We start from the raw sequence: 8559 nt of genomic DNA on the forward strand, positions 1-8559 counted from the left end.
GGCAATATAGCGAGACCCCATCTTTTCTTTTCTTTCTTTTTTTTTTTTTTTAAAGGGTGGGGTGGGCCGAGCGTGGTGGCTCACGCCTGTAATCCCAGCACTTTGGGAGGCCAAGGAGGGTGGATCATGAGGTCAAGAGATTGAGACCATCCTGGCTAACATGGTGAAACCCTGTCTCTACTAAAAAATACAAAAAATTAGCCAGGCGTGGTGGCGGGCGCCTGCAGTCCCAGCTACTCAGGAGGCTGAGGCAAGAGAATGGCGTGAACCCGGGAGGCAGAGCTTGCAGTGAGCTGAGATCGCGCCACTGCACTCCAGCCTGGGAGACAGCGAGTGTCTCAAGAAAAAAAAAAAAAAAAAAGGGTGGGGTGGGGGAGAAATCTGCCAGTAATGCAGCATTAAAAGAAAAAAGTTCTTTGGGAGGCCGAGACGGGCGGATCACGAGGTCAGGAGATCGAGACCATCCTGGCTAACACAGTGAAACCCCGTCTCTACTAAAAAAAAATAATACAAAAAACTAGCCTGGCGTGGTGGCGGGCACCTGTAGTCCCAGCTACTCAGGAGGCTGAGGCAGGAGAACGGCGTAAACCCGGGAGGCGGAGCTTGCAGTGAGCTGAGATCCGGCCACTGCACTCCAGCCTGGGAGATAGAGCGAGACTCCGTCTCAAAAAAAAAAAAAAAAAAGAAAAGAAAAAAGAAAAAAGTTTAAATAAAAAAAAAAGGGTCAAAATCTGTGTAAGAAGCAGTAGACTCCTAAATTTCCTCTCTGACTCTGAGCAACCAGGCTACTACTCTCCCACCATAACGGAAGACTCAAGGTTTACTTTGGAAAGATTGAAGTTGAAGTAGGTGGTCTCTGGACTCTTAGACAATAGACTCAGCTAAAGACAGGAGTATCATGCTGAAAACAAGAGATTAAATTAAAACCTACATACTCAGTTGTGAGATCCATCCCCTAGCTTCATTCCCTGACCTGGCTTTAGAACACTGGCAGTCTAGCTTACAACCTCCCGGCTGACTAGAGAACTCAAGGTAAAAGCAACCCAAGAGAAACAGACCAACAGAAAAGCAATGAGAGAAAGGATGAAGGTTCCCTTCTCGATGATCCATTAAATGGAAGAGTAACCCAAGAAAACATCATGGAATCCAAGAATCAGTGGATTCAGCACAACAAAGAGGCAAAGGGAATTCCCTAGGACAGTGTTTATGGAATCCCATAACGATAATTATCAACAGACCTAGCGAACCAGGCCAGACTGGAGCAGGGAAATGCAGGGTTCTTGGGATAGATATTTCCTTCAGCCAAAAAAGAAAACAAATCACCAGTCTGAACAAAGAGGATACTTACATTACTGAGATTTGGGGATGACTTATTGTGGATATACAGAAAACAAAATTTAAAAAAAAAAAAAAAAAGAGGTATTTGATTACCAACAGGAAAAAAGAGGTTCCACAGAATTTTGTTTTAAAAATAAAACTTAAATATTAGTAAAATTACATAAAGATTTCAAAAAACTGGGTGACGTTATTTGAGATTTTTGAGCCAGCAAACTGGAAAACAGTGAGTTATTATCAAAGCAGAATGTCTGAATCAGCTATTTTGAGGTGTGGTGACTTTTTTTTTTTTTTACCATCTTGCTGTCTCCCAGGCTGGAGTGCAGCAGCGAAATCATAGCTCACTCACTCTTGAACTCCTGGGCTCAAGGGATCTTCCCGAGTAGCTGGGACCATAGGCGAATGTCACTATACCCGACTAATTTTCCTTTTTTTTTTGTGGAAATGAAGTCTCACTATGTTGCCCAGGCTGGTCTTGAACTCCTGGGCTCAAGGGATCCTCCACCTTGGCCTCCCAAAGTGCTAGGATTACAGGCGTGAGCCAATGGGCCTGGCTGGTAACTTTTTTGTTTTTTTGAGATGGAGTCGGGCTCTGTCACCCAGGCTGGAGTGCAGTGGCACAGTCTCAGCTCACTGCAACCTCCACCTCCTGGGTTCAAGAGATTCTCCTGCCTCAGCCTCCTGAGTAGCTGAGACTACAGGTGCACACCACCACGCCCAGCTAATTTTTGTATTTTTAGTAGATACGGGTTTTCACCATATTGGCCAGGCTGGTCTTGAACTCCTGACCTCAAGCGATCCGCCTGCCTCAGCCTCCCAAAGTGTTGGGATTACAGTCATGACAGCCTGGGTGGTGGCTTTTTAGTAAAGACAAGATCCAGGGTGTGATTGTGTGACCAGGTGACTGAAGAGAATGAAGAGGTAAAGGAATCAAAAGGCCAAAATGTTAGCTGAACTGTCAATCCAGATGCTGAAGTTGCCTAAACATGATGTGTGACTGCTGGATATTTTCCAGATCCACTTTTCCACCCTCTTCTGTCATGTTTTCTGCTCCAATAGGCTGACCTGTATAGACTTTACCAATAGGTCACTGTGTCGCCTGGCTTCCGGCTGGGTTTGGCCAATGGGAAATCCCATCTGTGAAGATGATGTAAGGTTGTAATAGAGTAGTGGAAAGTAAGGAGAGAAAAGTGACTAATATATAAATAACAATTGCTAACATTTTAATCTCTATGTTCCAAGAACTTTTCTAAGCTCTTCGTAGAATATTAACTCATTTAATCACAACCACCTTCTGTGATAAGCAGAGATTTTTTTCTAGTTCATTTCCAAATCCAAACACCCAGCATAGTTGCTGGCACATGGTAAGCACTCAAATATTGATTTAAAATACACACAACAAGCAGGTTTAATTAGAAAGATAGGACTTTTGCAGTGAAGTGTAGCATTTCTCCTATTTATACTTTAGAAAACTAAACGAAGATCAGGGAATTGTGACTCTCCAGAGATCACAGAAACACTAAATGAGACCATATGTGAATGATTTTCTTGTGTAGCCTACAGTGAGTCGTATTCCTTTATTTTCTAACGAGGACTTGGGCACCAATTTTTTAAGTTTAATATTCAAAGGCAAAGTTGCAGCCAGGCGCGGTGGCTCACACCTCTAGTGCCAGCACTTTGGGAGGCCGAGGTGGGCAGATCACCTGAGGTCAGGAGTTCGAGACCAGCCTGGCCAACATGGTGAAACCCTGTCTCTACTAAAAAATACAAAAATTAGCTAGGCGTGGTGGCGTGCGCCTGTAATTCCAACTACTCGGGAGGCTGAGACAGGAGAATCACCTGAATCTGGGAGGAGGAGGTTGCAGTGAGCCGAGATCACACCACTGCACTACAGCCTGGGTGACAAAGCCAGACTCTGTCTCAAAAAAAAAAAAAAAATTAGTCGGGCATCGTGGCGGGCACCTGTAATCCCAGCCACTCGGGAGGCTGAAGTAGGAGAATCGCTTGAACCCAGGAGGAGAAGGTTGCAGTGAGCTGAGATCGCACCACTGCACTCCAGTCTGGGCGACAGAGCGAGACTCTGTCTCAAAAAAAAAAAAAAAAAAAAAAAAAAAAAAAGGCAAAGTTGCTCCATACCAAGACCAGATTTTTAAAAAGTCAAAGTTGCAAATTTTTAAATATCATGAACTTGCAGTCTAGGAGCTGATTTAATAAGGCAGAGCACCTTTAAGTATCAGTTATGAGTTAAAGGGAAGAGGGGCAAAAAAATATGCTTGTTAGTATAAAATGCAAAAATAAAGGCAAAGGTGAGTATTTTGTCAGCCTGTAAAAAAGCTTCTTTAGTTGTTTTCAAAGTACTTAATTTTTAAAGTGCATACTACATTAGGACCTAAGTCAGCCAGATCACCAAGAATACACACTCACACAGAAATGAAGCACAGCAAAGGTGTGAAAATTAGGGAAGGAAGCATAAAACATGAATCAACGAATGCAGAAATACAATAGATATAAGCTACAATTAAATATCTCACTGGATGCACATACAGTTTTATATGGAATAATCAAAGCAGCAGTGATACCCATTTTAGAAATAAAAAAATCTAAAAGCCAGAGAAATAACAAGGTTAGAGGATTAATATGAAATAAAATTAGAACTCCAAAGATTTTCTGAACGCAGAATTAATATTTTTTCTTCATATTATGTTGCCATTCCAAAGCAAGGGGAAAACTCGCACGAGTAAGAATCTAGAAACCTGAGAAGTTTCGAGAAGAACAGACTCAAACTGGAGTGAAAACAGGCAAAAAGAGTGAGGCATAAGGCTACGACTGGGAGGAAATTGCCGGATGCAAGTCTTGGACACGGAGAGGAGACCAATAAACCATTCTTAAGCGGAAGGTGGAGAAACACTGGGGTTGGATTTGGTGGGAGGAAGACAAAACGGAAAAGCACGGCCCAAGAAGCAACGGCAAAGACAGAACTTAAACAAGACTAGATCGATGCCACAATCGAAAAGTATAAGACCTACAAATCAGATTCCACCGGGTGGGGAAAGGGCCAGTTCGCGACCGATCAGGTGCGACTAGTTTCCCAAAAGCGGCAAAGATGTAGCTTCGCAGCCCCACCCCACGACAGCAGCTCCTCCCCAAGGAGGACCTCACGAGGTCAACCGCCGGGCTCAGGTTCTCCCCTGGAGCCTAGGTTCCACCCCGCCCCGGCCCCGCGGCACAGAACTGCCTCTCTGGGCCCCTCACCGAACGCTGCAGCTCCCCAAGCCAAAACGAGGCGCGCTCCTTTCCGCTGGGATCTGGGTCGTGGTAAAGCGCCTGCACTGCCTGGTACACAAGCTGCAATGTCGGCTTTGCTCCTTCCATGGTGGTGGCGGCAGTGGCGGTAGTGACGGCTCTGATTCTTCTCCCGAGGCTTCCACGGTTGCTCCGCCTTCGCGCTTCCTCACTGTCTGGGCCACGGCCGCTCCCTGACTGGCGCCATCTCCTCCTCTTTGGCCGTTACCAGGGCAGAAGGTTCCCCGTGGAAGTTGCCCCCTCGGAAACAGCTATTAGGTCGTATTCAGGTTCCTGGCCTTTTTTCCGGTTTTTCCACTAGACCCCAGACTTCTGAGTCCACAGATTCTGGCGCTCCCGTCTTCACTCGCTGACTTGCCTTCAGACGCCTATCTTCGCACGCCACACACCAGCGTGTACCTAAGGTGCGTTTACCCGGACCGGAAGCGACAGCACCGATACCTTTGGCACACTTCCGCCTGGTACACTACAAACGGCCTCCTTCCCGGCACGCCTCCTCTTGTCTCCCCGCCCCCTCCCGGAAGTGGCCCTACCGGGCCAGGAGCCGGGAAGACGAGCCGGTGTTGTTCTCTCGGTTTCTCGCTTCCAGCTTGGGGCTTTAGCACCGAGATGTGTCCCATATCTAAGCTGCCTTCAGCTCCTTGGAAATGGATCCAGGTTTTTCCTCCCCCTTCCGACTTCCCTATCCCTCTCCAGAGAATCCTTTTCTGCCCTGGTGATCAAGGCGCGTCAATTCAACTCTCCCTGTAGTGGCCACAGTACTGGAGATCCAAAATGACTTAAGACATGGTGCCTACGCTGGCTCTAGTGGAGGAGACAGACACGTAGTCAACTGAACTATTTTACAAACCTGAAATATGTGCCACATTGAGATAAATCCAAAATGCCTAGAATCTCTGTCAGCTCCCCTTTATTTAGTTCTTAAGCCCCAAAGAGGTCTTTCATTCCGCTTACAGCTCCTGGTGCTCTAACTCCAGAGTGTTTTGCATACATCTTTAGGATTATTCTCACATTGAACCGTATTTTTGTGAATGCCTTTCTGTCCGAATCCAATACCAGTGGTCTAACAGTTCACAAAAGAAAACAGAAATCTTGGAAACTGTACTCTGGAGAAATTGGGGACAAAAGGTTAACAGTATATTAATATGAACATTGCTGCTAGTCCTTTGCACTAGTAAATAACTGCTATTTGATAAATGCTCACAATGTGTAAAACACTGTAGTTACAAGAGCTCATTTAATCCGCCTAACAACCTTGCCAAGTATTATTAAAACCCGTTTTAGGCGCTGACACTGACCTACGGCACCTCAGCTCCGGCGCCATGGCGCCCTCCAGGAAGTTCTTCGTGGAGAGGAACTGGAAGATAACGGGCGGAAGAAGTGTCTGGGGGAGCTCATTGGCACTCAGAACGCGGCCACTGTGCCTGCCCATACCGAAGTGATTTGTGCTCTCCCCACTGCCTGTATCGATTTGGCCCGGCAGACGCTAGATCCCAAGATTGCTGTGGCTGCGCAGAACTGCTGCAAAGTGGCTAATGGGGCCTTTACTGGGGAAATCAGCCCTGGCATGGTCAAAGACTTAGGAGTCACATAGGTGGTGTGGTCCTGGGGCACTCAGAAGGCATGTCTTTGGGGAGTCAGATGAGCTGATTGGGCAGAAAGTGGCCCATGTTCTGGCAGAGGGACTCGGAGTAATCACCTGCACTGGGGAGAAGCTAGGTGAAAGGGAAGCTGGCATCCGTGAGAAGGTTGTTTTTGAACAGACAAAGGTCATTGCAGATAATGTGAAGGACTGGAGCAAGGTCACCTTGGCCTATGAGCCCGTGTGGGCCACTGGTACCGGCAAGACTGCAACACCCCAACAGGCCCAGGAGGTACACAAGAAGCTCCGAGGATGGCTTAAGTCCAACGTCTCTGATGCAGTGGCTCAGAGCACTGGTATCATTTATGGAGGCTCTGTGACCAGGGCAACCTGCAAGGAGCTGGCCAGGCAGCCTCACATGGGTGGCTTCCTCATGAGTGGTGTTTCCCTCAAGCCCGAATTCGTGGACATCATCAATGCCAAACAATGAGCCCCATCCGTCTTCCCTACTCTTCCTGCCAATCTGGGAACTAAGCAGCCCAGAAGCCGAGTGACTGCCCCTCCCCTGCATATGCTTCTGATGGTGTCATCTGCCCCCTATTGTGGCCTCATCCAAACTGTATCTTCCTTTACTATGTATACCTTCACCCTGTAATGGTTGAAAGACCAGGCCAATCCCTTCTCCACTTACTGTGATGGTTGGAACTAAATGTCACCAAGGTGGCTTCTCCTTGGTTGAGAGGTGAAAGTCGTGGAATTTGCTCCTGGTTTCCCTAGGCCCTAGTGAGGGGAGGAGAGAGAAACCGTCCTCTCCCTTTTTACACTGTGAGGCCAAGATCCTCCCCTCAGAAGCCAGGGGTGCTGCCCTCTCCCACGGGGCCAACGCCTGTGTGTGTCGTATATGTGAGCCACCCCACATGTGAGGGAAATAAACACCTGGCACTTAAAAAAACAAACCAAAAAAACCATTTTAAAGAAAGAGAAATAGTAATGTAATTTGCCCAGGGATACAGTTCTTAAAGTTAGGATTTGAATCCAGATCAGTGTTGCTCCAAAACCTGTTAAATCACACAATCCCTATCATCTCGTGTGTTCGTTTGCTGTTTGCTTCTGATTTGTTCCTCAAGGAATTTTTAACTGCCAGCAACATGATGAAAACACTGTTACTGCACAGAGTTGATATAATTTTAGATAGAGAAAAGAAACTTGATATTTTAGTTACCCAATCCATTCATTCATTAAAAAAAGATTCAGTGCTGGGCTTGGTGGCTCACAACTGTAATCCCAGCATTTTGGGAGGCCGAGGCAAGAGGATTACTTGAGGCCAAGAGTTCAAGACCAGTCTGGGTAATGAAATGAGACTCTGTCTCAACAAAAAAATACAAAAAAATAAGCGGGGCATGGTGGTGGGTGCCTCTAATCCCAGCTACTCAAGAGGCTGAGGTGGGAGTATTGCTTTAGCCCAGGAGGTGGGGGTTGTAGTGAGCAGAGATTGTGCCACTGCACTCCAGCCTGGGAAACAGTGAGACCATATCTCAAAACAAATTTTTTTGTGTTTATCAAAGGATACTATCAAGAAAGTGAAGTGACAGTCCACAACACAGAAGGGAATGTGCAAATCACGTATCTGATAACTGATTAGTATCCAGAGTATATAAAAACTCTTACAATTCAGCAATGAAAAGACAACTCAGTTTTTGGGGTTTTGTGTGTGTGTGTGTGTTTTACTTTTTTGTTTTGAGATGGAGTCTCGCTCTGTTGCCCAGGCTAGAGTACAATGGCACAATCTCAGCTCACTGAAACCTCCACCTCCTGGGTTCAAGCGATTCTCGTGCCTCAGCCTACCATGTAGCTGGGATTACAGGTGCCCACAACCATGCCCAGCTGATTTTTGTGTTTTTAGTAGAGACAGGGCTTCACCATGTTGGCCAGGCTGGTCTTGAACTCCTGACCTCGAGTGATCCACCCGCCTCAGCCTTCCAAAGTGCTGGGATTACAGGCATGAGCCACCACGCCTGGCCTCAGACAGCTCAGTTCTTTAAATGGGCAATTAATTTGAATAGACATTTCTTCAAAGAAGATACACAAATGCACATGAAAAAATGCTCATCATTAGCCATCAGGGAAATACAAATCAAAACTGCAATGAGATACAACTTCACACCCACTAGAATAACTAAAACAAAAAAATGTTAAGTGCTGGTGAGAATGTGGAAAAATCAGAACTCTCATACACTATTCATGGGATTGTATCATGGTGCAGCCATGTTGAAAAACAGTTTGGCAGCTCTTCAAAAAATGTTAAACATAGAATTATCATATGAACCAGCAGTTCTACA

General features: G+C 46.2%; 1 protein-coding gene and 1 pseudogene across 12 annotated transcripts in view; one reads left to right on the top strand and one right to left on the bottom strand.

The window, feature by feature from the left end:
• Positions 1 to 5053, bottom strand: part of TNPO3 (transportin 3) — a 100733-nt gene extending 95680 nt beyond the window's left edge. For 11 of the 12 annotated variants that reach the window (XR_013414646.1, XM_077994775.1, XM_077994776.1 and 8 more), the window contains exon 1: positions 4588 to 5050. Coding sequence is in view for 10 of the 12 variants with exons in the window: in XM_077994775.1 (XP_077850901.1) it covers positions 4588 to 4707 (120 nt within the window). In the remaining 2 variants the exon portion in view is untranslated. 12 annotated transcript variants of the gene reach the window in all.
• A 784-nt stretch (positions 5054 to 5837) lies between these two features.
• On the top strand, positions 5838 to 6862 carry LOC106997651 (triosephosphate isomerase-like; annotated as a pseudogene).
• The last annotated feature ends 1697 nt before the right edge of the window (positions 6863 to 8559 follow it).

The sequence above is a fragment of the Macaca mulatta genome, chromosome 3 (assembly GCF_049350105.2).
Source record: "Macaca mulatta isolate MMU2019108-1 chromosome 3, T2T-MMU8v2.0, whole genome shotgun sequence".
Taxonomy (NCBI): Eukaryota; Metazoa; Chordata; class Mammalia; order Primates; family Cercopithecidae; genus Macaca; species Macaca mulatta.